The sequence below is a fragment of the Neurospora tetraspora genome, assembly GCF_033439725.1.
Source record: "Neurospora tetraspora strain CBS 560.94 chromosome Unknown B0H65scaffold_3, whole genome shotgun sequence".
Classification (NCBI taxonomy): Eukaryota; Fungi; Ascomycota; class Sordariomycetes; order Sordariales; family Sordariaceae; genus Neurospora; species Neurospora tetraspora.
The window spans coordinates 3,973,110-3,999,098 of record NW_026944385.1 but is presented as its reverse complement, the minus strand read 5'-3'; the positions used below and the strand labels follow the sequence as shown (position 1 = coordinate 3,999,098).

Below are 25,989 nucleotides of genomic sequence, written 5' to 3'. Positions count from 1 at the left end.
TAGGGGTTGGTATGGTGATGCGGCGATGGATGTCGTTGCGGCTGTTCTGCTGGGAAGTCGGACGTGAGGTTAAGTTTAGAGTGGGCTCGTGCCGTTTCTGGACAAGGGGTGGTTTTGGTCGCGGTGACAGGTGCAGCGATGCTGTTAGGGAGAGCCCCTAGACACGCCCCTAGCACTAACACCTAGTCCTAGAGTGTAGGTAGGTAGGTACCGGTTATATGCCTGTGAGTGTTTGCGACGCCCCTTTTCGACTTGCGCCCCAATAAAGATAGGTGATGAGAAAGTCTGCGCAGGTGGTCGCCGAGCACCAGGAAGTTTAACAAGGCTGGAGCTGTTGATGCGCACGGCAATCCCAAGGTGTAATGGCTGTTCTTGTCTCTTGAAGGTATGTCGCTGTTCCAAGTACGGTACCCGCCCTGGCGGAGTGAGAAGTAGCGCTCTGGGGAAATAGCCAAGTCACGTGAGTCCCGTCCTTACCCGTGCCTGGATGTCTTTGTGAACTTGTCCCGGGCTTTGGCGTGTTTGGACCAAAGGGAAGAACGGAACCGCGGCTAATTGGCCTCCGGATGCGCAAGAGTCAAGCCGTCACGGTATAAACTACACTACCTGTCTATCTGAAGAGTCTCACTAGCTATTCATCACATTGGCTTCTCACTCCAAGGAATAGAGGGTACATGGTCCAGAGAGCAGCAAGCATTGAGACCATGGGTAGAACAGGACAAGCAACGGCAGGGATCGTCGTTCTTCTCCCCGGGTCCATGGGATGTCCAGGGGCATGCCTTTCCCACCGCCCTAAGAGGGAGACGATGGAAAGTCCCGTCACTCCTTTTCCCTCGTGGAGTCGTGCCCGTTTCGCGGAGAAGCCCCGCCCACCCTGATCAGGTCCCGTCTGCCCATTCCCCAATGCCATGCCCTGCCAATGCCCACCGTTGCCCCGTTCTTACGTAGTCACTGGCAGTGTAGAGCACGTGTAGAGGTTCAGCTGTGACTGTGTGTCGATAGCGACTGAACGACTCCTCAACGGTGGATTGGCTTCCTCTCGAGCTGATTTGCTTCCTTTGTCATCTCTTCTCTCCAGTCAGCTCCCTGTCGTTCAGCTCATCCGTCTGCATCCCGCCGTTTTCCGTACCTTAGTTTGATCCAGCTTATCTCTTATCGGGTTCGATTTGGACGGGCGCTTGGACTCCTCCTGCGCCACAGCTGCTAATCCTACAGCTTATCAGCCCTGCCGCCCCGACGGCCCCTGCACACCCCCCCAAAGCAACGGTCACGGTTTCAGCCCTGAATGCTTGGCTTGCGTCGCCAGCTCCCCGAACCCCCCCCTGCCCCGCTTCCCGAAAGCTCCGACACCCTGCCTGCCTCTGCGTGCCCTTGTCGTGACCGCTGAGCTGTGACACTGAGAATCGTTTCGAGACTTTCTGCTTCCGTCAACGTTTCTTAGCTCAACGGATTGTACCGACTCGAGCCTCTTTTTTTTTGAAACCTTTTGTGTGACACTTTTGCTAAAGGTCGTCAATTGCTTCAGCCTACCTGCCTTACCTTTGCATTGTGCACCTTTCGCGACTCCCACAACTACCTTTACTCAATCCATGCGAAAACATTAAACATCAAAACGACAGACCTTCCGCGCAATCCCCAGGACAACAACGATGACGGCATCCGAAAGTGTGTTGTGATAGGCGTACTATATACCATCTTCCACCGACCGAGTATCAAACAACAGCCGACCGAGACGAGCGCCCTTTTGCGCAAATAGAACACCACACCCGACATACACACACACACAACACATTTTCTAGTATACAACAGCAAAACTACCCAGCATGAGGATACGCATGCCCTTCGCCGGTTCGTCATCCTCCCTCTCCCCTCCTTTTACTTTCTCAGCTACCTAGCCCATTCCCCGTCCCGGTCACATCCTCTCCCCCTCCATTCGAACCATACAACTAACCAACCACCCCCCAAACAGGCATCTTCGCCGCCCTCCTCCTCCTCTCCGCCTACGCCGGCTTGTCCTCCCTACACATGCCCCAAGGCGCCCTCCTCAACGACAAAACGCTGCACTTTTTCGTCTTCTTCCTTTTGACTACAACCTTCTACTGGATCCTCGACACCACGCGCCGACGCATCCTCCACCTTACCTTATCCGTCTGCACCCTGGGCATGGGAGTGGGCTCCGAGTTCGTTCAGGCCGCGATCCCTGACAACGGAAGGGAATTCGATCCCTATGATATTTTGGCGAACCTTGTGGGGAGTTTGATGGGACTGGGATTGTGTGGGTGGTATCATAAGCGGATGTTGGAGAGGAGGAGGGTGAGGAAATATACTGCTCTGCCGACTGGGGAGGAACTTGTTGATGGTGAAGGGGATCTTGATCTAGAGTTGGGAGAAGGTGTGGGTGTGGTGAGGAGGAGTGGGGAGCATGAGGAGGGCGTTGTTGTTGCTGCTTCTGCTGCTTCTGGCCCTACTGCTGCTTCTCCGGCTGCGGCTGCGGCACCAGCTACGACGGCGAAGAATATGTCGCTTGAGGAGGAGTTGGATAATTGGGATGAGAACGCGGTGGATGCGTGGGATGAGGATGATGAGGCGGGTGATGTGGGCGGTAGTGGTGCTGGTGGAAAGAGCGGGGATGCTACTAAGGATGTTGGGGCTGCTAAGAAGCGGGTTGATTGAGGTGAATAAGTGAACAAGGAGGGAGATGGGCAAAAACATATCTACATGGATGGTTGGATGAGATCATGTTGTGTCTTCACGGATCATTGCTTACTAGGCGTTTTTTTTCACGGTTACGGTACCTTTGGGTCAGTCATCCTTACGGGAGGAAAAGACTGGAAGCGGACCTTGGCGAAAGGAGGAACGGCGGAATATTGATTACTCTTGACTTTATACCAGTCAGTCTACAAAGCCTCCTTAGTACCATACGGACACACAGCCAAAATCCCGAATCAAGCATTTTATAGTATGTCATGCTTTGTCCAAGTAACAGGCTTATCGACTGTTAAACATTATCAAAAAGATATCTACATCTCTACACTCTCTAAAACCCAAAACCCTCATTATGGAACCACACCTCCCTCCCCTGCCTCACATACCTCCCAACCTGCTTCCTCACCTGCTTCCCCATCTTAGCCGGTCCACAAACCAGAATCGCCACGCGCTCCTCCGGTTCATGCCCAAAGACCTCATCAACCACCTTTTTCAAATCCGGTCTCCTCCGATGGTGCTCCTTTCCAGCAACCACCCTTCCATCCGCCGTCCTCCTCAGCGTATTCATCTCAACAGCAACAGCACCATCTCCCCCGAGATTAATCAACGGCGAGTTCTCACCCGAACCAACCCCACTACTAACTCCACCAGCAGCAGATTCCTGTGCAGACCCGTTGTTCCCAGTCAAGTAAATATGCACATTCGGATCATTCAAAATGTCCCTAGCATCATTTTCGGTAACCGCCCACGTGGCTTCCCCCGCCGTGCGCACCGCCCAGACCATTTCCACCTTGGTCTCCGGGTTCTCGGCCACAATGGCGCGGTAAAGAGGAATGGTAAAAGTGGCGCCGACGCCGCCGGCGATGAGCAAAATGCGATCAAACTCCGAACCGAGGGATAGAGAGGGGAAGTGTTTGGCGGCGCCGTAGGGACCTTCGATGTTGAGGAGGGCTTGCTTTTCCTGTGCGGAAGGAGATGAGGAAGAGGAAGAGGCGAAGCGAGCAAGAGCGGTAGTCATCGGCCCCGCACGCTGTCTCGCCACAAGCGTGAGCGCTCCAGAGTCTTGATCCACATGCGCAATGGTGAACGGGTTGAACATGAACTCAAACAGGACCTCAGCAGCATCATTAGCCGCCTTGACGTCCTTCCTGCGGAAGGCACTGCGAGTGGCAGGCGGCACGTTAACGTAGACATGGGCGCCCGGTGCCACACGAAGGAAGTGGTTCTGACGCTGGCGGGGGACGGGCACCTGGATTTTTATCAAAGAGGTGCCAGGGATGGCCGAGATGGTGGTTTCCACAGTGATGGTGTCGCGCTTGCGGAAGCCGATGTCCACCAAAAAGACTCCCAACGCCTCGAGCATGTATTTGCGAGAGGAAGCGGCGTGGAACCAGAGGACGACCGGCAAACCCAAGGCGATGAGCACGTGGGTGACGAAGAAGACGCGGTACGAGAGCTTGCGGAGCGGACGCAGGGCCGTGGTGATCATCAGGTTCAGGCCGAAGAAGGAGAGCATGCCGTAGATGACCACGGGCGACTGTATTTTGGCCAGGAGGATGTGGTTCTGGATGAAGTAGTTGTAGTAGAAGAGGGTGTGCAGGCTGAGCAGGAAGGTGGTGACGCGGGCGAGCACGCGGTGCCACCGGTTGGTTTCCTCGTGCGAGAGCTTGAGCGTCCAGGAGACGGGGTTGAAGGACTTGAGGGTTAACATGTACTGCAGAGGGTATTGGGAGACGGCGATGATGCCGAAGCGCTTGGTCAAGTGCATGTAATCACGGCTGGTGCCGGCTACGCAGAGGATCAACAGCCAGGCTGCCCAGGTGATGCCGCCTACCCATTGGTCTCGTTGACCTAGGACTTCCTCGAAGGCGACGACATCCTCGCCGAGCCACCAGCGCAGCTTGGACCACCAATTGCTTTGCTTCCGGGTGTTGAAGGAGTCGGAGCTGGGGACCGCGGTGTAGTCCCTCTTTCGAGACGAGGAGGATTTGTTGAGGGTCTGGTAAAGCCACACTAGGCCGATGGGGATCAAGGCCGAAAGCTGAGCGTAGAGAGCATATCTGTCGAGAGACTGGCGGCGGGCATGCTTCTCGGCTTGGGAGAGGTCGAGGAACTGGTATGGCCAGTCCATTTTGGGGGATGTTCTCCTCAGTTGAGGATGTTGATGTGGAAGATGTATCAACTGGTAAAGTTGAAACGGGGGGACTTCAGCTTTTTGAGGAGAGACTTGGACTGAAGAGATCGCATACTTGCATCTGTGGGGGTGGGGGGGAGGAATAGACCCCTGCCAAGATGGAATTCTCTAAGCTCTGATTGGACAATAGAAGAAGCAGATCGCGCTAGCGCGGGTTGGGTCACAATAATCCCTGCTCAGAGACGGAACCTAACCGAGACTTCAACTTTCATCTCACCTTCCGCTTCTGCTTCCTTAACGTTGGCATCAAGTGTCGTATAAGTGACCGGTAAACCTTGACCTAGAGAGAAATCAAACCAAATTCTAAGTTTTACGAACTTACTTGTTTTTGGTGTTTGTCTTAAAGAAGATCAATTGAATACCCACTCATCCCTCCCCCCCTCAAAGCCCAGGGTGGTGCATCTGGTTGACTGTACCTGCATTAACCGCACGTGGATGACCTTGAATAGCCTCTCGAATCTCAGATGTTGAATCCCAAGCCCGATACCACCGCCCGTCACTTGACCACCTGAGGCTTCCTTTCCTAACCTTGTCTTGGATCTTCAGCGTTGCAACTAGATGCAAACGCTTGATGCCAGCGAGGGTCAACATCACAGGCCCCACTAGAGCTGCAGGAGGGCTGCGCGTTAAAACCGACATGGGATGGTGGGCGATTGATAAGGTCCAATGAGTCCACTTTGTACGTTAGAGAATCATCGAGGCAGCCCAGGACAAGACCTTTATAACAGCGGTTTCCTCACGGCTACACTACACGTTCCAAGTTGTATCCAGTCTCCCCAACTCAGCAAGACACAATGGCACCCGCAAAGGCAGTTTTGACCAGCAAGGCCCCCAAGCCTATCCCGCAGCTGTCCCAGGCCGTGGTGTACAATGGCATGGTCTACTGCTCTGGCAGTCTCGGTATCGACCCCGCCACCGGAAAGATGGTCGAGGGAACTGTTAAGGACCGGACGGTATGGCATTATCACAGTGATGGTCCTGAAGACATGTGCTAAAATGTTCCCCTTCCCCTATACAGAGACAGGTCTTCAAGAACCTCTCGGCCGTCCTCGAGGCGGCTGGCAGCAGCCTCAAGAACGTTGTCAAGGTGAACGTGTTCCTCACCACCATGGACAACTTTGCTGCCATGAACGAGGCTTATGACGAGTTTATCACCTCTGCGCCCAAGCCAGTACGTGTTTACGCTTAGAAATGCGAGATGGAAAGTGTTGAAGCTTACATAGACATGTACAGTGCCGTACTTGCGTTGCTGTTGCCCAGCTGCCTTTCGGCAGTGATGTTGAGATTGAGTGCACTGCTTATCTGAATGCGCCGATCGCAAAGCTTTAAAATCGGATAGAAACTTGAGTTAGTCAACAATGTCAAGTTTTACAAAAGTTTAAGTTTATCGTTTTGTCCCACGTCCTGCTTTAACCAATGTAGTACCGGCAACTTTCCTCACCCAGTACGGCATCTTTCAAGTTTCCAAAAAACCGAGTCGTTAGTCGTCACAGATCTTCGTCCCAATCGCGCGGAACAACACATAGCGAGATGCGGAGATAAGATTAAAGCTCGGGCCACATTGCTACACTGACGTAATTTACGTACTTGTCGTTCTAAAGAACCAACTCCAATTGGTAAAAGCGCGGTGCACACTGAAAAAAGAGGACAACTTTTCCTGTCCATCCTTCTTCTCTCTTCAACACAAACACCAATACCTGTCACTCAACCGAATCACCAGGTCAATTCCATTCGACGGGGAATGCAATGATATCCAGGATACCACTCAGCGCCCGGAGCGCTTGCCGTCATGCTTACAGCACCCCCTCTCGACTGAGGTCAACAACGGGCCTCCTCTCCTTCGCCCAGTCGCAGCCTTCGATTTCTCAACAACTCTCTACCAATGCCCGCCTATTTTCCTCAACCACACGCAACTCCTTCAAACAGACTTTTCCCCGCCAAAACGAACCCAACCAAAATGACATCCTCGAGCAACAAGCTCGATCCGGTGTCAACCCGCCCTACACCACCCGCCCCCCTCCTCTCAACCTGCCCGAGCGCCAGCCCGACGCATCCACCTTCTCCCACCTCTTCGCTACCGGCAAGGCCTACCTGACCTTCTACAAGACCGGCCTGCGCCAAGTCTTCACCAACTTCAAGCTCCTCCGCGCCGTCGGCAAGGGCGGCGAGGGCCCCATCGCCCGCTCCGAGAACCCGGTGACAGACGCCGACTGCATCGACGGCTACCTCCGCTTCCGGACGCGCGGCTCCCTGCTGCTGTACAAGCGCGTGAAACACGACCTCAACAAGCTGCCCGTTTTCGGCCTGCTGCTGCTCGTGTGCGGCGAGTTCACGCCGTTTGTCGTGCTGGCTGTGCCCACCATCGTTCCCTACACGTGTCGGATTCCGAAGCAGGTGGACAAGATCCTCAAGCGGATAGAAGAACGGAGAGCGGCGGCGCTGGATGAGTTGGTCGGGGAGGTGTACGAGGAGGATGATTACGACTTGGTTCCCGACGACCAGGTGAAAGTGGACTTGGAAGGTTTGGAAGGTTTCATCGAAGCCGAGATTGAGGCTATCGGGGAACCAAAGAAGGTGGAAGAGATGACTGAGGAAGAGAAGGAACAATACGAAAACGAAATCAGGCAGTGCGAAGAAATTATCAAAGATCAGAGGGAGAAGAAGGCAAAGGCCGGGCAGGAGATAGACCCCCGCCCGATCCGCGAGCAAGCCCAGGAGTGGGTAGACCTCGCCCGTGCCGACCGCGAGAAGTACGGGGATGACCGTGTGGAGGTGGACGTCTTCCCCATGACAGCCAGCGAAGCCCTCGACCACCTCGACCCCCTCAGCGACGACTGCGAGCAGTTCAACATGCTGGACGCCCTGGCCCGCTCCTACGCTATCACGAGCTGGTGGGGTCCCGCCGGAAGGGAACGCGGTGTGCACAAGCACATGCGCTTCCTGGCTGTGGACACGGAACTGTTGGAGAAGGACGGCGGCGTTGAGGCGCTGGAGGACGAGGAGGTGCAGTTGGCGTGCATTGACAGGGGTATCGACGTGCGAGGTCGCAACATTGATGATCTGAGGTATGCCCTGGAGAAGTGGGTAATCTTGACTCATGTGCTGGCCAAAGACCGGGCGGATTGTCTGAGGAGGATGGCGGTGTTGGGGACGTGTCCGGAGATCCTGTGGCCGGGTATCCCGTGGCCGGAGGAGTCTGAGGAGGTTTTGGGTCGGGAAGGAAGTGTAGAGGAGAAGAGTGTCGAGGAGAAGGAGTAAACTTGAAGAGAAAGATGGGAAAATGATACCCGAGATATGGCCTATTATCGCACTGGTCTGGTCTGGTGCTTAGGACATGTTTACATAGTGTATATGTGTGATGATAATGATAACCGCTGTATAAATTACATACTGCGTCACTTCTCAACACGCATGGTGTCCCTTCCTGTCCAGTTGATCCCCCTTCACCTCGCACTACAGAGTATCCTTCTGCACTGCTGCAGGCCCTATCCAGATCACGCTTAGCTGTAAGTTTCCTCCTCCCCTTGCTCCGCGCTCCTCCCACTCCCCGCTGTTTTCCACATGTCCCTAACCTTCACAAATCAATCCTCCAGCTCCAACGGCCACTTCATGTTCGTACTTGTCTCCGACACCCGCTCCTCAACCTTCGTCCAAAAGTCATCTTGCTTAAGCAGCTCAGACGGCGGCTGAGAGTCACCATCAGGAAACCCCCAATACCAAGCCACACGCTGTTCCCAGAATCTCGGTCTAAAGCCAAGTCCATAAAGAATCATCTCTGCATTCTGTCTCTTCTCCTCCGCCTTTGCGTAACTACCCAATCTTGCGCTTGACCTGAAGCTGAACTCGGGTTGGGCATGATTTTGATGTGACCTCATCATTAGTGGTATCGTTATGAGAGGGAGAGGCTTGAGTCCGCCTTGGTCGTAGGCTGTGAGTGCTATCCATTGGGGATGGCTGAGAAGTGCGTCGAAGAAATCTTTCCACTTTCGGTATGCGTCTACGTCGAAAGAGTGAAGTCCAGCAGGCTGGAGATAGAGGTCTCCGACTGGAAAAAGAAGGCGTCTATCGGCGTTGGCGCCGGCGGGCTGCAGGTCCTGTTGGTCTTGGGACATATTGCTGGTATTGTTTTTGAGCGCTTTGAGGGGGGGGGGGGGGGGGGGAGATAACTGCCCTTGATTTTGGGTTGCTGTCCAAGAGTTAGGGAGAGTGTGTCGGTGAGAAGAAGAGGGTGGCTAATAGACTGGCCAGATATATAGACGTACTGAGCGCCGAGTGTTCCAGGTAAGGTAGGTACCAACGTTTTCATTCTCGAGTGTACACTGGCACATGACGCACATAGGCGCAAACTCCTTATTTCACCTACGTACCGCGTGTTGTTTGGATATTGTCCTGTTGGTTCCATCTTCAAAGAACGACGGGTCTGTTGGTCGATTCAACATGGGAACTTTCGAACCAACAAAAGAATGAAATTAGAGATCGAAAAAAATAATTTGTCCTTCTGCCTCGTAATAGATTTACACCTCGCTAGGTAGGTAGGTAAATATGAAAGGAATTAGGATCCCGAATTTCAAGACGAAGGAAGGAGTGTTGGAGAAGTTGTTGGGCAGTGTCTACTTCTAGGCTAGGAAATCTAGGTAGGTGTAGGAGAAAGGGACGGGTGCGCCTAACCAGGTACCTCTAGGTTTCCTCTTCTCCAACCTGCTTCTCTGTGACGTCCTGATTTACCACTTGCTTCCCATCTTCACCGGCGACTGACTCTGACTCTGACGTTGCTTGAGTCACTGCCTTTGACGACGCAGGCTTCTTAAACCTTTCCCAAAAATCATCATTGAGCTGATCAACATCCGCGACTGGCTGTCCTTTGGGAAACGGCCATTTCATTTCCAGGGAGAATGACTGCCCCTTTGCCGTGGTCTTCAGATTTCGGAACCCCAACTCTGTCAGAATCTCCTCTGTGGCCTTTTCCTTTTCCTCCACCTCTTCTTGGGTGCAAAATCCTTTCGTCGACACAAACTGAGCATTTTTTGGCGCTCTACATGCGGAAAGGTCTAGCAGGACGTGCAAATCGTAGGCTGTAAGCTCTTCCCATGGGGTGGAATTGTGGACAAGTGTCGTGAAGAAAATTCTCCATTTTACGTAGTGTTGTTCTATGGTAAGGACCTGTTTCCGTTCATCCGGTCCGTTCCAGAGGACCAGAGTGAGTGGCTTGGGTTCAAAACGAGGCTCCTTTGGTGATGCTGGAGCAGACTGGTCTCGTTGGTCTTGAGACATTTTATGAAATGGATCACGAATGATGGGAATGATGATGTATTGAGGGAGAGATCCAGCTAAATGCTGGAGGGACCGCCAGCTATATAGAGCTGGCGATACAAAGAGGAGAAAGGTCTGCAAAGGAGGGGATTCTGGGAAGTGCCAGAACCGCTGTCGAAGAGGGTGCAGGGCAAAGGCCCTGCAGCGCAAAGGACTAGCGGTCTGTGCAGCAAACGCCCAGAATCTTCTCACACATTTTCCTGATGTTTGTGGATACATTGAAGGGAAGTACGACTATTATTGTCTTCTTTGTCTTCTTTGCCGAAGAGTCAAACAGATTGTGTGGTAGAACTTTCGATGCTTGAGGAAGATGATGGGAAGTGTCTTGTGGGCGTGACGGGCTATCCAGATAGTGTAGATATATGTGGGCGTAATGAGTGTACGATCTTCCAAGTACCAACGTTCTCATTCTCCAGTGTATAATTACATATGACACGAATAAGTGCCATCTTATATCATACATACCGCGTGTTATTCCGATCTTGTCCTGTTGGTTCCGTTACCCAACTCCAGTCATTGTGATGGTAAAATTGACACGGCAACTGCAAGACCAACAGAACAGTGCAATTATCTGCCTATATCTAACCCTTGCCTCGATAATCAAAGAACAGCTTCCGTCTTTCTCGCAGTACGTAGGTACAGCTACAATAGCCGCTCTGATATCACCCACTTTAGTTCTAAAACGACTCCCTACAACTTTCGTTCCAATCTCATCGTTTCCAACTTGTTCCTCCCCTTTACCATCGACTGCTTCCGGTGCCCGAGAGGCATCCTTTTACCACTGGATGTACCCGAGCCAACGAACATCTGGAATGCCAACATCGTCCCAATTTATCCCAAGTCCCTTCACCATACCTGGCATCGTTCTGTTCAACAGCTCACGGTTCGGGTAGCCCCATTTCATCGAAATGCTGCTCATGCCAGGGCTCGTGACATCGACAAATCCCAGTGATGTGAGTATCTTTATGGCAGCCTGTGTTCTCTCTTTCGCCGCCTCTTTGGTTCCGAATGTCTCGTAGGAGGAAAGGTCCAATTCGGGAGTTGAATCGTTCCATGGCCCATGTAGGGGGTTTTCAGGTTTGATCAATCTGTAGGCTGTGCGTTGTCTCCATCGTTCGTGTGTGAGGAGACCAAGAGGAAGATCCCAGAAAATTTTCCAGCTTGTGAGTTGCTTCTCTGAAAGTGGAATGTCACGCTCCGTGAGTTGCACATGGATGATTTTGGGGGAAAAGGGCATCTGGGGCTTCGATGAAGGAGTGGTGCGCTGAGTAGCACTAGCAGATGCTGCTGAAGCACGCTGTCCAGGTTGCTGGTTGGACGCGATGTTGGTTTGCAAATGCGAATAGGGGATTTTCGAGCAAGCTTCTGGGGATGGCTTATGAGGCAGTGAAATGTGATGAGTTACGGTGAGTGTAGGGGTCTTCGTGGATGGGGATTCAAGATACCTAAAAAAAAACCAGACGCAAATCCCTTCAAATGACCTCTTTCCTCTTTTTTTTTTTTTATTTTTTTTTTTTATTTTTTTTTTTTGGCAATACCAACCACATGATTAACGTAACCACCGTCCTTCAAAACCATATGCGGCATGCTCCGTTGGGTTATTTCTCTATTAGTTCCTTCCATATCCTCAAAGCACAACAGGTGTATTGGTAGATTCAACACAGGAACTTCCACTTGTAATGACCAACAGACAGCGCACTTATCTTGCTACCGCAAAGACTCGGGCCGTTCATTTTCAACTTCCAGGGAAATCAGGCATAGTCTGTAAGCATACTGCAACATTCATGCCCGCCAGAAATTGTATGCAAGACGGTGATTTTGAATGTCCCCACCCTCCAGCGCCTTTGAAAACATGAAGACAAGGGAAAAAGATTGGGTACTAGCAGAATCAAGTTTATAGTGCTCCGGGGTGGCAATACGTCTCGCCCACTCTTTTTTGCGGGCATAAAATGCACATATTCGGGCATACGCATGTCTGATTATGTCTGATTTCCCTGGAAGTTGAAAACGAACGGCCCGAGTCTTTGCGGTACCTCCGACGCCGCAGACTTCTCAAATCCTCTCCAGAACTTTTCATCATCGAGTCGATCAACATCCGCGACAGCTTTTCCACCAAGAAAGTCCCACCTCATCGTCAAAGGGTATTTTACCGCCTCCCGCTTCCGGAAGCCCAATTCTGTAAGAACATCTTCTGCAGCTTTCTCCTTTTCCTCCACTTCTTTCTGGGTCCAAAATCTCCGCCCTGACCAAAGTTTCGCATTGTACCTTCCGTAAACCGTCCTGTTTGATGCACCTGTGAATTTGGGTAGACTGTGCCTGTCATAGGGTACGAGTGCTTGCCATCGGGGATTGTCGACGAGTTTGGTAAAGAAGTCTCTCCATTTCTTGTACTCGTCTATGGCGAGAAGACATTCATTACAGTGTTCCATCCAGAGGATGAGTTCGACTGTCTTGGGTTTATAGAAGGGCTCTTTGGGCTTGTTGGAAGGTTGGGTGTGTTGGTCTTGGTTTTGGGACATTTTATAGTGTCTGTGGACGTTTTGAAGGGGATTGTTGATCATGTTGGTCTTCTTTGTCTTCTTGCGTAAGAGTAGGACAGCTTGTATACTAAACGTTTCGGTGCATGGGCAAGATGGTGGGGAGTGATTGACGGGCTATCGAGTTGTATGTAAAGACGTACGGACCTTTAGATCTTGCGAGGACCAACGTCCTCATTCTCGAGTGTATAATCACACATGACACACATAAACGGCCTTCTACCTATACTTGCACATAATGCGTGTTGTTCGAATCTTGCCTTGTTATTTCCATCCTCAAAGCAAGGCCGGTCTGTTGGTAAAATCAACAAACCGTCGGGCAAGCAAACAGTGTAATGATCTTCCGCCAACACCTATCTTTCAGACCAAAGAACCGTCCGTCTTCCTCATGATACATCTACTGCTAGCGGCTACGGTATCGCCCACTCCTAATTCTCACAGCCCTCACTCACCTTCTCCTCAACATCATCGTTTCCGGTTTGTCCCTCCTCTTCACCATCGACTACCTCAGTTTCCAACTTCGTCTTTACCTCCGCCACCTGGGCCTCCCCCTTCTCCCACTTGATATGCTCCAACAACGAAACGTCCGGCAAGCTCTTCTTCTTCGCCCGATCGAGGCTGGGGGGATCCCATTCCATCGAACAGTGAATGTGGCGAGGTCCCGTCTTACTACTCATTCTGAAACCCAAAGCCGTGAGGATATGCAGGGCAGCCTTGGTCTTTTCTTCCGCCTCATCTCCGCTGAATTTGCCACACATGAGGAAGAGTACGGGGGGATAGCGAAGGAGCGGAGGGGGTTGATTGAGGGGACTGTAGCCTGTTCGGGATATCCATCGTGGGTCTTGGACAAGAGTTCTGCAGAAGAAATCCCAGACTTGGGGGTCGTATCTGCCGGGATGGCCGATAAATACCTCGATTGTTCTGCGGGGATACTTGATCTCTTTCTTTTCCTTCTCAGAGTTGGCGGAACGAGGGCACTGAGTGGCAGATGACGCTGGGGGCGGCGGTTCTTGCTGATTGCTGGACATCTTGCTAGTGTATGCTGGATGCTGATTGGTTGGGTAACGCGGGAGTTTTGGCTTTTGGGTGTAGCAGGAGATGTGTTGACTGTAGATGTTTTGGGTGTAGAGTTGGGTGAGTGATAGCTTAACTTATATACACATGTAAACGTACTTCATATCCATGATATTTAGCGCATCACCTTTGAGTATATCAGATCATATGACACACATAAAAGCGCCTTCCTATATCGTGCCGTGTTCTCCCATCCCTGTCCTGTTGGTTTCGTGTTTGGATACGAACGGGGTGTTGGTAGGATAGATACGGAAACTGTTGAACAAACCAGTGGTTGTCGCGAGCATAGCAAACTGGTTGCAAAGCTTCCTGGGATGACTGCACCACGAACTTCAATATGGAAGGTTCCAGCTTCTAAAACCTGACTTGAGTATAGCGGTATGGAATGCACATTGACGGCCATGTCAATACCCGCACCTGGCGTCAGGCATCTTCCAACTTTGCCCTCTTTCCCACTGGTTCCTCCCATTGACCATCGACTGCCTCCAGAGTTTGCCAGTTTCTCTTTGCCTTCCGTACGGGGATATCAAACCGTTCCCAGTGAATATAATCAATCCACTCAACATCCGCACACGATAATTTCCCGGGGGGGTATTCCACCTTGCCATCCTTTACCAACATAAACCTCGGCATGGTTCTCTCCACCCACCCACGGTCCGGGTAGCCCCACTTCATGCAAAGGCCATGACGGCGACAATCAGGGTTGCCATGAAGGCGACATCCAGAGTATTCGACAAATCCCAGATTTCTCAGTATCTCTTTGGCTTTCTTGGTACTCTGCTCTGCCTTGTCACTGGTGTTTGGTGGTGTCTCAAAGTCTGGCGTGAGCATGAGTACGGGGTGTTCCCGTCTTGTGTGGAAAGAGATAGGGAGAACACATAACATGTTGCTTGTGCGAAGGCGCCATTCTTCGTCGCTGATTAGTTTGCTCCAAAAGTCTTTCCAGTCGTCGCATTCATTGTCTCGAGCTTCTTGGAGACCTTCGCCCGAACCATTGGTGAGGTGTACACGGATGTACTTTGAGTAGCCGCATTCCAGGTTGGTTGAGTCCCTTCTCCTGTGTCTGGTACTGCTTGTCATAGCGGATTGATTTTCCTGGTTGTCGGACATCTTGGAAGTAATACTCTAAAGTTTTTAGAATTATCGGTCTTAATAAGGGGGAGAGAGAATGAAGTGTCGAGTTTGAGTTTGAGTGATATGGAGATGGGTGTGACAGATCGAGGATATATACCTTTACGCAAACTTAGCGTGAAAAGGATTCAAGAGCTTGGTTAAACCTTTGAGCGTGTTCGAAATCCAATACTCCTAACCGCCATCGAATCTCATAAAGGCTGCGTTGGCGGTTATCCCGTTGGTTCTACCCTTCAACAACATCTTAGTTGGTCGAGCCTGCCAGTACAGGAAGTTGAATAAAGAACACATCAATGAAAACCAACAGAACAGTGCGCTTTCCATCCGGGTCTGACAACAGTCTTTCAGAGAAAAGCAGTAATGGCTTCCATCTTCCTCGAAATTACGGTATTCATGCCATGCGCTGTTGGGTTATTTATCTGTTGGTTCCTTCCTCACACCAAACAAGTATGTTGGTAGACTCGACACGGGAAGTTGCAATGACCAACAAACAGTGCATTTATCTTGCTATATCTAACACCCGCCTGGAAAACAAAGAACACGCCTCCCTTGTACTCCTTAAAATATCCAGGTACCGCCAGCGGCTACGATATGACCCCATTCCGGGCCTTGGACCCATCCTCACTAGTTGCCTTCAACCGTCTACTTTCCCACTCATTTGCTATCCTCTTAACCATCAACCCCTTCAGTGTCCAACTGCTTCTCTACCTCCCCTACCGGAGACGCACTCTTTTCCCAATCGATATGCTCCAACCACGAAATACTCGGAAAACAAAAACTTCCGACGCCGAAACCACCGATAACGCGGTTAAGTTGCCTTCGGCAGCTCCCAGATTCAAATACAAACCCGGCAGGCAAGCTATTCTTCACCTGACCGAGACCAGGGCGACCCCAATTCCATTTGAACATTGAAGTCACCAGGGGCCGTCGACGTTATTTCTAAACCCTAAAGTCGTGAGAAATTCCAGGGTCTTATCTTCCGCTCCATCTTCGCTGGGCCGAGTGTTGTTGTTGTGGCCACATATGAAGCTGAGCGTGGGATAGGGAGAGTATCCTTTTCCCAGATATACTCAAGGATATACTCAAGCCACTCAATCTCCGGTGTCTGAACCTTGCCATTTTCTCCATACCTCTCTTCAAAACTCTCCAAGAACTGCGGCATGTTTTCCTTCACCCACTTGCGGTCCGGGTAGCCCCATTGCATTCGAATCTTGGGGTTCCAGACTCCACTTTTGTCTTCGAACCCCAATGCTAGGAGTATCTTTCGAGCTAACTCGGTCTTCTCTCCTGCTTCTGCCCGGCAGGTGTCGCATAGTTGATTAGTGGTGGGTCTCAGTTCGAGGTCGGGGACTGGCTCCAGCAGTACGTCGATAGAGTGTCTCTCTAGTGGGGCGAAAGGGGTAGGAAAGCGAGGGCGCGGGTTGCCTGTGAGAGCGCTCCAATGTTCGTCACTGAAGAGTGCGTGCAAGACTTTGACACATTTTTCGGCTTGGTCGTAGTTTTGGAGAGGTTTGCCCGGATAGGTCAGGTATAGTTGGATTGTTTTCGGACAATGCCTGGGGGTTGGGCGAATAGTGCTTGCCGCAACTGATTGATTTTTCTGGTTGTCAGACATCTTGACACTGGTAGTGTATGAAAGACTGGAAGATATATCTTTTTGTTGAATAGGAGAAATAAAGGATGGAGTGCTGAGTTCTGCTTAGAAGATTTGGAAGAGGGCGAGAGAGATCATGAATATATACCCAAACAGAGCGCGGAATAGATCCAAGAACTTGGTCAATTCTTTGAGCGTACTCAAAGCCCGACACTCCCAACCGCCATTGATTTTTATACATCCTCCGTGTTGTTGGCCATTTCCTCGTTGGTTCCAACTTCCAACAACAACAGGTGCGTTGGTCGAGCCAGCCAGCACGGGAAGTTGAAAGAAAGCGAGCTTCCGTTGAGACCAACAGAACAGTGCTATTGTCCTCCCGTCCTGTGACCCTCATCTCCCAGGTTAAAGTCTGAACAACTTTCCTTTCTCGTCCTTGTAACCCATCTCTGGTGGCTACGACATCACATCCCCATCGACCATGTTGTATGGTCTGGCGTTTGGAGTCGTAGCCTCGAGAGTGTCAACATGACCACTGGTGTCGACATAACTTGGCGCATGCGATATTCCTAGGTACCTCGCGATCATCCAAACAGCGGAAAGCAAGATTCTGAAGGGAAAAAACAGAGGAGAATAGAGGCAGTGAAGGGGTCAGAAATGAGAATAAGGGGCAAAAACAGTGGGAAGAAGGATGGAGACACAAAGACAAGAGACCGGATGAAAAGAAAGAAAAGCAGAACTGGAGAGGACCCAATGAACTGCTGAACTCCAATTATCCTAATACTCTCTCTGGATTAGCAGCTGATATTTTGTTAGCATTTTGGTGTCCTGAAGTAAACGCAACAACATGACAGAAAGGAGTAAATGTTTACTAACAGATAAGCGGCATGGCGATAAGCAGAGCGACCGGAGCAAAGTCCGGACACACCAAGACAACATTACTTGGACACTGTCGACACTTAATCCCAACGAGCACAAATTTCTTCAATCTGATCCCGCCTCACATCCGCGTATCTCCCAAGTCAGATACGCATCTCATGACGGGTAGATCCTATACCTATGTCCATCCATCCCATGTAGCCGACTTACAACAACGTGACATCAGAAAGGATCATCGGAGAAAACCCCCCTAAATGCATACCACCACGGGCACAGACATATCATCCACACACAACGCACACAACATAGACCATCTTCTTCGGTTTGACACAAAATATTTGCATCCATTATTATCCAGGGTATAAAACTTTTACCCCCGACCGCGTTGAAGCAGTCGTCTAAAACAACTAGTTATCCCCACCGAACTCCGCAGTCCTGAAAAATGATCATGTTGAGGACCAAGTACCAAATTGCAACGCCCCTTGAAAATGCATGCAATATGGTGAATTTTTCCGACTCCCAGTAATTTTTTTTCCGTAACCTAATCCGTCGTTGAGATCGCAAAACCAGTAACCTGTTTACCACCCTGTTTTTAGTTTTCCCAAGCCTTCATCCCGGGTCTCATGCAAAGTTGAAAAACATATCCGTGACCCATTGGCATCGCTGTTGAATAATGCCCCAATCGCTTATATACCGTATACCTTCATTACCACGCAAAACATTCAGGAGATCTCTCTATGTCAATGACACATTTAGAGACCGGCATCGTATCTCCAGCCCTCAACGGGGAGGGGGAAGGTGTTGCTCCAGGCAGCAATCTCCTGCTGGAGCTCCTTGATGCGGGGAATATCGCCGGTGGCGATCTTGGCCTTGAAGTCCTTCTGCTTGTTGGCCTCCTTGGGGAGGGAAGCCTGGATCTCCTTGCAGAGCTTGACGGCCTCATCGACGTAGGTGGCGACCTTCTCGAAGTCGGCCTCGCCGAAGCCACGGGAAGTCATAGCGGGGGTACCGATACGGAGACCACCGGGGGTGAGGGCGCTCTTGTCGCCGGGAACGGCGTTCTTGTTGCAGGTAATGTTGATCTGCTCAAGGACGAACTCAACACGGGCACCATCGACGGCGAGGGGGCGAAGGTCAACGAGGACCATGTGAGAGTCAGTGCCGTCAGAGACGAGCTTGTAGCCGAGCTCCTTGAGCTTCTTCTCGAGAGCCTTGGCGTTGTCGACGACCTTCTGCTGGTACTCCTTGAACTCGGGGGAGGAAGCCTGCTTGAGGGCAACGGCAAGGGCGGTGATGGTGTGGTTGTGGGGGCCACCCTGGTGACCAGGGAAGACGGAGAAGTTGATCTTGTCCTCAAGGTCATAGAGGGTCTCCTTGCCGGTCTTGGCGTCGACAGAGCGGACACCGCGGCGGAAGAAGATCATGGCGCCACGGGGGCCACGGAGGGACTTGTGAGTGGTGGTGGTGACGACATCGGCCCAGAGGAAGGGCGAGGGGATAACGCCGGAGGCAACGAGGCCGGAAATGTGAGCCATATCGACGACAAGGTAGGCGCCAACGGAGTCGGCAATCTTGCGCATGCGCTCGTAGTCAATCAGACGGCAGTAGGCAGAGGTACCGGCGACAAGGATCTTGGGGCGGAAGAGCTGGGCGTTCTTCTCGAGGGTATCGTAGTCAATGATGCCGGTGTCAATGTCGACGCGGTAGGGCATAGTCTCGAAGTAGGTAGAGACAGCAGAGATCCTGAAGTGGGTAGGCGGGTTAGCTTGAGTGATCCATTGTTTGACTGGAGTAGCTCGTGTGACACTCACTTGCGCTGGGGGGTCTGGTAACCGTGGGAAAGATGGCCACCGTGAGGGAGGTCAAGACCCATGAGTCTGCCGTGAACGGGCATGATGGCCTGGTAGACCTGGAGGTTGGCAGGGCTGCCGGACAAGCACTGAACGTTGACACCCCACTGCTTGGGGTCGAGGTTGAAGGCCTCAAGGGCACGGTTCTGGCAGAGGACCTCGATCTCATCGATGTGCTGGTTGCCGCCATAGTAGCGGGCGCCGGGCAGACCCTCAGAGTACTTGTTGGACATGGGGGAGCCGAGGGCATCGAAGACGGCACGCGAGGTGACGTTCTCGGAGGCGATCAGGATGATGGACTCGCGCTGGCGCTGAACCTCCTTCTTCATGATCTCGGCGACCTGGGGGTCGGACTCGACCAAGCTGTGCTCGAGCATCTGTATATCGCAGGGTGATGAGTCAACATGTTTGTCCCTTCAATGTGCGGCCAGAAAGAATCCACATGGAATTGGAGAAGAAGGGTTACCACGTACGGTCTTGTGAGTCTCGGAGAGGGCGTAGGTGGACATGGTGACTGATTTGGGGGGGTTGGCTTCTTTGGAGAGTGAGAGGCCGTGTAAGAATTGAGGGTGGTGAGAGAAGAAGAGACGGGAGGGAAGGAGAGGAAAGAGGAGAAGGGGACCGATGACTGAGATATAGAAGGAGCTGAGGGGCACTGAGATCCAGGGTTGCTGGACGAGTCAAACTCTCAATTGAGTGGCTCCTGCGCGGGCCCAGTCGCGGGTCCAGTCGCGGGCGGCGGGAGGAGGGAGAAAGAAAAATTGGAACCCCGCCAAGGTGCAAATCCTCCAATTCGCAATCGCCCTCAGCTGCAAATCTCCCCGCATTCAACATGGCTTTCTCCACCGCATTGGTCACTGGCGTGAGCTTTACCTGAGCTTTCCTTGCGACTGTTGCGGTTCGTAATCCTGGTTATCGCAATACCGGGGTTCGCTACCGGGCCATTGCGGGCGACGACGATGACTCTTCTTCCTCCGGTTTTCGAAATCTGCGACCGATGAGTCTTGGCCTCAACATCTCCGGTCTCTTCCCTCTTGTTGTCGGCTCAGCCTGTGCGCTAGCCCAGACTCTGTGGTTAAAAACCGTCCCTTTTCGTATATGTTTATATCTTGAGACTGACAATGATAATTCCACACCTCTGCCGGGGGTAAAAAAGAGTTTAAATTTTGTGAATTCGCCGTTAGTGCAGATCGGTGGCAAAAGACCAAATTCTACAAAATAGTTACTCTTACTCCGACAATGAATCCTGGTTTTCTGTAGGCTGGAAGTCTCACGCTAACCTTTTTTTACCCCGGGCAGAGGTGTAGTATCGATTGGAGATAAGACGAACCATTATCTTATCGGCTTGGAGGATGACATGGGCAATTGGGCATGACATCTCACCTGACACCGAGGCCGTTGTAGGTATAAGACGATGGTCTTCACTTCAACCTCACAACCACTCACAGCTTCCCGTCAACACGGCACAGTCGTGCATCTTCGCGTCAAGTTCGCGTACTGGTCGAGGTGCTTCTTTGAACCAGTGTTCCTGCCGGATGCCACAAATCACAATGGACCTGAACAGGCCCCTAAGAACCTTACGGAGTTACATGTACCTTGCCTTATCGTCTTTCGATAACTCAAATCAGTTGCTCGATGCACTATCAAGAGCTAAGCTTAATGCTCTTCAGCTCAAAGCCGAAAGTATTGAAATGTCTTGATGTCCAGATGAGTCTCAGACAGCTATTGTCTTGTGCTCCCGTCCGCATCCGTGCTCAATGGCCTTCCATGCCTTGTCTCCCCCGTCCCTTCATGCGTCCCGTTTCAGTCGTGTCGACCACTTCTCAGTTTGAGAGAGTCGCATGTGTGGGAAAGGTACGGTGAACCTCTCTGGCTCAATGGCAGGCCGTTATGTAATCCATGTCTTGGCTAGCCGTCTTCGTCTCACTGGGTCCACCTCCGGTTTGTCTGGGTTAAAGTGGGGACACTTTTGCAAACAATCCAATCATCCCATGGCCGGCCGGGAAGCGATGAGCGCCTTGTTTGCACCAGTTTGCGCTGATAGGGTCAGCCAAGAAGGCCCTGCCTGCAGCGACCGGCCCTGGTCTTGGGTCACACGTCATTGGGTCACCAGGCACAGCAAGGTACGCGCAACCACTTCTGCCACTGGACCATCAACCTGGAAAGTGCCATCGCTTCATCGATTCCCTCCCATGGGTCACACGAAACAGCAAGGGCCGCTGGTGGGAAATGGAAACATGATGTGCAAGTCTCTAACATGAATTGTATGTAAATGCCCGCGTAGTCTGTTAGTCGTCTAGCGGCTTATCGTCGCTCTCGCCATCGTCCACATCACACATCCGCACCCGCCAGCAGCTGCGCCTCTCCACTTCTGCCACTTTAACAAGGCCAGGGTCGACCTCCAACTCACCTGCAACAACCCGCACCACCCATAAGTAACCTCCGACCGACATCTCTCTTCCCGTCTTCTTTCTCTTTCCCCATCCACTGTTGCTCTCCACCACAACCCGTGCTTCTTGTCCCATCATCACCAACCATCTATCATCGAAATCCGTCGACAGTCTTTCGTTACACGCTCGTTCTTGTCACTACAGTGCTCACGATGAAGGGCGCTTTGTTGACGGCAGCTATGCTGCTCGGCTCGGCTCAGGCCGGAGTGCACACGATGAAGCTCAAGAAGGTTCCACTTGCGGAGCAGCTTGTAAGTGTTGACCATGTCCCTTGATGGCTACTATGAACACTTGTTGATGATGATGATGTTCGTTATTAGGAGTCTGTTCCCATCGACGTGCAGGTGCAGCACCTCGGACAGAAGTACACTGGTCTCAGGCCCGAGTCCCATAGCCAGGCTATGTTCAAGGCCACTGATGCTCAGGTTACCGGCAACCATCCGGTTCCCATCTCCAACTTTATGAACGCTCAGTGTAAGCATTGAACCTTGATTGATGACTCGTATAAGTTGGCATGGACACAGTAACTAACGTCTGATAGACTTCTCCGAGATCACCCTCGGAACGCCACCCCAGACCTTCAAGGTAGTTCTGGATACCGGCAGCTCCAACCTCTGGGTTCCCTCCTCCCAGTGCGGCTCCATCGCCTGCTACCTCCACAACAAGTACGAGTCTTCCGAGTCGTCGACATACAAGAAGAACGGCACGAGCTTTGAGATTCAGTATGGCTCTGGTAGTCTCAGCGGCTTCGTCTCTCAGGACAGAATGACCATTGGTGACATTACCATCAACGACCAGCTCTTTGCCGAGGCGACCAGCGAGCCCGGCCTGGCTTTCGCCTTTGGTCGCTTTGATGGCATTCTCGGTCTCGGCTACTCGAGGATCGCTGTGAATGGCATCACCCCTCCTTTCTACAAGATGGTTGAGCAGAAGCTCGTTGATGAGCCCGTCTTCTCTTTCTATCTCGCTGACCAGGACGGCGAGTCCGAGGTTGTGTTTGGCGGTGTCAACAATAAGAAGTACACTGGCAAGATCACCAAGATCCCTCTCCGCCGCAAGGCCTACTGGGAGGTGGACTTCGATGCCATTGGCTATGGCGATGATGTTGCGGACCTTGAGGGCCACGGTGTTATCCTCGACACCGGTACCTCTCTCATCGCTCTCCCCAGCCAGCTCGCTGAGATGCTGAACGCTCAGATCGGTGCCAAGAAGAGCTGGAACGGTCAGTTCACCATCGACTGCGGCAAGAAGTCGAGCCTCAAGGAAGTAACGTTCACGCTTGCTGGCTACAACTTTACCCTCGGCCCCGAGGACTACATCCTGGAGGCTTCTGGCAGCTGCTTGTCGACCTTTATGGGTATGGATATGCCCGCTCCGGTTGGTCCCTTGGCTATCCTCGGTGATGCTTTCCTCCGCAAGTACTACACAATCTACGACCTCGGAGCCGATGCTGTCGGCATCGCCCTCGCCAAGCGCTAAATAGCCTTGAGGGACGAAGTTTGGGTAACCTGAAGTTGGGGAGCAGGAGTTAACGAGATTGTCACGTTCAAGTATCACGTTCAAGTAGTTCTTAATGACTGTATGATGATGGGAGGGCGCTGCGGGATTGGGTTTGTTTCTTTTGTGCAGTATAATAGCAGTATCGGTATTTAGGACCAATGGCTCATTGAAGTCAACTTGCACCAACAAGACATATTTGTTCAATGTCTCTGTGATTGTTGCTACTGCCAAGGCTGGATTGAGGATGTGACAAGACCGTGGCCTGGCCTGCTGCCAATGTTGAGAGCTTCATACGCTTAACATGATGCACAACCTGTATCATGATAACAACAATGATGTTCAGTTGGCAGTACTCGTCGGTTAGGTGCACGCACTGGCCACAGCCATGTGGGGCCACCCTTTGGGGGCCCGCTTACAGCCAGCCAACCGACTCTCATCGTCCCTTTGAGAGTCGGGATTTTTACATATATCTTGCAAGCGGTATATCTATCAAAAACCTCACTTAACCATAACTTTATCATTTTTAATCATACGATATTATAAATAGCCTTAAACTGCTCGTCTTAACTAAATCATTTCATTTACCATAGCGCATTTCGATTCTAATATTACTACGCAGGCGGAAAAGGCTATACGTCATTACTTCGCCCGCTAAAAGCGGATAATACGCACCAATTCAAAAAAGAACAACCGCAAAAACAAGGGTAATAACTATACTATAAAAGACTCTACACAATTTTATAACGTTAGCAAACCCATTATTAAGAAATATATATAGTTTATTCAAAAAGGGAAACTATTACTAACGGGTACAAATACCTATTGCCCGCTAACATTAACTCCTAGTAAAGATAAAACTCTTAATATTATAATCTAAATCGTTAACTATAGCTACTTCCCCCTAAATAATACCTCCTTTATTAAATTAACTAACTAACTAAGAACTCAATGGTTATACCCCCCCTCTATTAACTTCTATAAAAAGTAGCCTATAAAATAGCACAAGAAGTATCCAGAATTCGAATTCAAAGCAACTAGCTTTAAAAACGTAAAAAGAATAAATATTAAAGCTCAATTAAACTCCCTTAAAGACTAATTCAAAGAGGTAAAAGCTATCTATAATAGCTTCAATATTAAGGAGGAGAACGTCTAGAATATAAATAAATCTCCCTTTTAAATAAGGGAAATCAAGGGAATTATAAAGATATAAAACCTTCCTTATTAATATTACTCCCTATACTAACTTATATAATAATAAATATTATTTATAAAGAATAGAACTCATATAAAGAAGGTTATATTCAACTCCAATAATAAAGAAAATCTAATTACCATCGATACTATATCAGCTATAGTAAAGAGTATCCCTTCATTCCTAATATTCAAGGTATAAATTATAATAAGTATAATTAAGCTATGTTAATTATAATTAATATTAATTTTATTAATTTACGTATAAATATAAAGGAACATATAAATTAATTATAAAGTTAATTTAGAAATAATTATTATAAATATATTGATTAAATATAATAATATTTATCGAACTCCATAGTGGATTAGGCACTTTAATAAGTATTTCTTTAAATTATTTTCCTCCTTCGATAACTATACTATCGACGATTAGTTCAGCCTATTACTTAATTACCCGCCTCCCTTTAAAAGATTAGAATCTTTTAAAGGGGATAAAGTAACCATTAGCTTCTCGTTAGTAATAAAACTGAAAGCATATAGGGTATTATTCATAGATGGGTTTGAAACCTATAAAAATTTATACATCCTATAATACTATAAGGCCTTCGATATCATACTTTATACTCTACCCTTATACACTAACTATATACTTTAACTACTTAATATAGGGGTTTATCAAGCAACTAAAAAGATTCACTAGAAGGCTCGAGTAGACGAGATTATTAGTAGGGCTATTAATATTAATTATATAGTCTTTTTAAATAATTAGAAGAAGGTTAAAGAGGTAAGCTTTATTTGAAGTAATATCTATAAGAGATGGAAGAAGATTAATCTTTAACCTTTTAAACCTAACGTTCTTTTTAATAAATTACGTAAATTTATTAAAGTATAATAAAAACTCTTATTCCTTAGTTAATTTAAAATCATAATTCCTTATAAAGTATTTATATATATTAAAATTACTAATAATTTAATAATATATTAATAATTATAGTTCGCCTATTAAAAAAGTCTATAATAAAGCTAAAATTGCTCTCAAAGTATCTATTAATACTTAAAAATTAGTATTTAATTAGCAAGAATACTATAAACGCTATATTAAGGCAAAAGCCCAAAAGTAAAACCCTCGTAAATACGTAGCCATTAGTAATAAAGCCTATATAAAGGAGGTTCTTAATATTAAAGTTATAGTAAAAAGGGTCATTAATATAAAGGAGGGATTAAAAGAAATATAATAAATAAACTTTACCTTTATTAAAAAGATCGCCCTCGAAGAAACCCTATTTTTAAATAATAGTTACTACGTAAATCTAAGGCTAAAAAGAAGGCTAAATTTAATCCGGTTAATAAAAGTAATATTCTTAATGATAATAGCCTTATTTATATTATTAAGGACGACCTAAAGTATAACGTAATATTAAAATTTAAGGAAGAGTAAGATAAAGCTATTACTAATAATCCCCAGCGTACCTTCTTAACTAAATAATAGGGTCCTAATTATTTATATCACGTACTAAAAATAAAATTATAAAAGGCTTTCTAACCTAAATAGGACTTTAACGCCTTCTTAGCT

General features: G+C 49.5%; 11 protein-coding genes across 11 annotated transcripts; 4 read left to right on the top strand and 7 right to left on the bottom strand.

Moving 5' to 3' along the window:
- Positions 1 to 1,823: 1,823 nt before the first annotated feature.
- B0H65DRAFT_548107 (uncharacterized protein) lies at positions 1,824 to 2,673 on the top strand (the record flags this gene model as incomplete). Its single annotated transcript, XM_062829556.1, has 2 exons — positions 1,824 to 1,848; positions 1,970 to 2,673. The coding sequence occupies 2 exons, from the start codon at positions 1,824 to 1,826 to the stop codon at positions 2,671 to 2,673; spliced, it is 729 nt and encodes a 242-aa protein (XP_062683406.1).
- A 307-nt stretch (positions 2,674 to 2,980) lies between these two features.
- B0H65DRAFT_463075 (ferric reductase NAD binding domain-containing protein) lies at positions 2,981 to 4,931 on the bottom strand. The gene has a single exon (XM_062826678.1). The coding sequence runs from the start codon at positions 4,835 to 4,837 to the stop codon at positions 3,038 to 3,040; it is 1,800 nt and encodes a 599-aa protein (XP_062683405.1). The 5' UTR covers positions 4,838 to 4,931; the 3' UTR covers positions 2,981 to 3,037.
- A 639-nt stretch (positions 4,932 to 5,570) lies between these two features.
- B0H65DRAFT_463073 (Endoribonuclease L-PSP/chorismate mutase-like protein) lies at positions 5,571 to 6,358 on the top strand. The gene is made up of 3 exons (XM_062826677.1): positions 5,571 to 5,853; positions 5,919 to 6,071; positions 6,134 to 6,358. Exons 1-3 carry the CDS (start codon positions 5,695 to 5,697, stop codon positions 6,227 to 6,229), a joined length of 408 nt encoding a protein of 135 aa, XP_062683404.1. The 5' UTR covers positions 5,571 to 5,694; the 3' UTR covers positions 6,230 to 6,358.
- Positions 6,359 to 6,466: 108 nt separating this feature from the next.
- On the top strand, positions 6,467 to 8,298 carry B0H65DRAFT_463071 (uncharacterized protein). The gene has a single exon (XM_062826676.1). It carries the CDS (start codon positions 6,647 to 6,649, stop codon positions 8,156 to 8,158), a length of 1,512 nt encoding a protein of 503 aa, XP_062683403.1. The 5' UTR covers positions 6,467 to 6,646; the 3' UTR covers positions 8,159 to 8,298.
- Positions 8,299 to 9,577: 1,279 nt separating this feature from the next.
- Positions 9,578 to 10,171, bottom strand: B0H65DRAFT_548102 (uncharacterized protein; the record flags this gene model as incomplete). The annotated part of the gene is made up of 1 exon (XM_062829555.1): positions 9,578 to 10,171. The coding sequence occupies one exon, from the start codon at positions 10,169 to 10,171 to the stop codon at positions 9,578 to 9,580; it is 594 nt and encodes a 197-aa protein (XP_062683402.1).
- An 814-nt stretch (positions 10,172 to 10,985) lies between these two features.
- On the bottom strand, positions 10,986 to 11,797 carry B0H65DRAFT_557529 (uncharacterized protein; the record flags this gene model as incomplete). Its single annotated transcript, XM_062830082.1, has 2 exons — positions 10,986 to 11,519; positions 11,786 to 11,797. The coding sequence occupies 2 exons, from the start codon at positions 11,795 to 11,797 to the stop codon at positions 10,986 to 10,988; spliced, it is 546 nt and encodes a 181-aa protein (XP_062683401.1).
- A 1,290-nt stretch (positions 11,798 to 13,087) lies between these two features.
- B0H65DRAFT_463068 (uncharacterized protein) lies at positions 13,088 to 13,870 on the bottom strand. The gene has a single exon (XM_062826675.1). It carries the CDS (start codon positions 13,773 to 13,775, stop codon positions 13,176 to 13,178), a length of 600 nt encoding a protein of 199 aa, XP_062683400.1. The 5' UTR covers positions 13,776 to 13,870; the 3' UTR covers positions 13,088 to 13,175.
- Positions 13,871 to 14,174: 304 nt separating this feature from the next.
- On the bottom strand, positions 14,175 to 14,931 carry B0H65DRAFT_572054 (uncharacterized protein; the record flags this gene model as incomplete). The annotated part of the gene is made up of 1 exon (XM_062830496.1): positions 14,175 to 14,931. The coding sequence occupies one exon, from the start codon at positions 14,929 to 14,931 to the stop codon at positions 14,245 to 14,247; it is 687 nt and encodes a 228-aa protein (XP_062683399.1). The 3' UTR covers positions 14,175 to 14,244.
- A 504-nt stretch (positions 14,932 to 15,435) lies between these two features.
- On the bottom strand, positions 15,436 to 16,602 carry B0H65DRAFT_463067 (uncharacterized protein). Its single transcript, XM_062826674.1, has one exon. It carries the CDS (start codon positions 16,565 to 16,567, stop codon positions 15,899 to 15,901), a length of 669 nt encoding a protein of 222 aa, XP_062683398.1. The 5' UTR covers positions 16,568 to 16,602; the 3' UTR covers positions 15,436 to 15,898.
- Positions 16,603 to 17,917: 1,315 nt separating this feature from the next.
- B0H65DRAFT_172717 (serine hydroxymethyltransferase) lies at positions 17,918 to 20,029 on the bottom strand. The gene is made up of 3 exons (XM_062821389.1): positions 19,746 to 20,029; positions 19,234 to 19,649; positions 17,918 to 19,165 (listed from the first exon to the last, which is right to left on the bottom strand). Exons 1-3 carry the CDS (start codon positions 19,779 to 19,781, stop codon positions 18,175 to 18,177), a joined length of 1,443 nt encoding a protein of 480 aa, XP_062683397.1. The 5' UTR covers positions 19,782 to 20,029; the 3' UTR covers positions 17,918 to 18,174.
- A 1,390-nt stretch (positions 20,030 to 21,419) lies between these two features.
- B0H65DRAFT_463061 (aspartic proteinase, pepstatin-sensitive) lies at positions 21,420 to 23,474 on the top strand. The gene is made up of 3 exons (XM_062826673.1): positions 21,420 to 21,973; positions 22,043 to 22,196; positions 22,264 to 23,474. Exons 1-3 carry the CDS (start codon positions 21,875 to 21,877, stop codon positions 23,199 to 23,201), a joined length of 1,191 nt encoding a protein of 396 aa, XP_062683396.1. The 5' UTR covers positions 21,420 to 21,874; the 3' UTR covers positions 23,202 to 23,474.
- Positions 23,475 to 25,989: the final 2,515 nt, after the last annotated feature.

Coding starts and splice junctions, on each gene's coding strand:
- B0H65DRAFT_463075 (XM_062826678.1), bottom strand. CDS start 4,837: ATGGACTGGCCATACCAGTTCCTCGACCTCTCCCAAGCCGAGAAGCAT.
- B0H65DRAFT_463073 (XM_062826677.1), top strand. CDS start 5,695: ATGGCACCCGCAAAGGCAGTTTTGACCAGCAAGGCCCCCAAGCCTATC. Junction 5,854..5,918: donor GAACTGTTAAGGACCGGACG/GTATGGCATTAT, acceptor TCCCCTATACAG/AGACAGGTCTTCAAGAACCT. Junction 6,072..6,133: donor TCACCTCTGCGCCCAAGCCA/GTACGTGTTTAC, acceptor AGACATGTACAG/TGCCGTACTTGCGTTGCTGT.
- B0H65DRAFT_463071 (XM_062826676.1), top strand. CDS start 6,647: ATGATATCCAGGATACCACTCAGCGCCCGGAGCGCTTGCCGTCATGCT.
- B0H65DRAFT_463068 (XM_062826675.1), bottom strand. CDS start 13,775: ATGTCCAGCAATCAGCAAGAACCGCCGCCCCCAGCGTCATCTGCCACT.
- B0H65DRAFT_463067 (XM_062826674.1), bottom strand. CDS start 16,567: ATGTCTGACAACCAGAAAAATCAATCAGTTGCGGCAAGCACTATTCGC.
- B0H65DRAFT_172717 (XM_062821389.1), bottom strand. CDS start 19,781: ATGTCCACCTACGCCCTCTCCGAGACTCACAAGACC. Junction 19,650..19,745: donor TCTCCGAGACTCACAAGACC/GTACGTGGTAAC, acceptor TGCGATATACAG/ATGCTCGAGCACAGCTTGGT. Junction 19,166..19,233: donor TACCAGACCCCCCAGCGCAA/GTGAGTGTCACA, acceptor TACCCACTTCAG/GATCTCTGCTGTCTCTACCT.
- B0H65DRAFT_463061 (XM_062826673.1), top strand. CDS start 21,875: ATGAAGGGCGCTTTGTTGACGGCAGCTATGCTGCTCGGCTCGGCTCAG. Junction 21,974..22,042: donor TTCCACTTGCGGAGCAGCTT/GTAAGTGTTGAC, acceptor GTTCGTTATTAG/GAGTCTGTTCCCATCGACGT. Junction 22,197..22,263: donor CAACTTTATGAACGCTCAGT/GTAAGCATTGAA, acceptor AACGTCTGATAG/ACTTCTCCGAGATCACCCTC.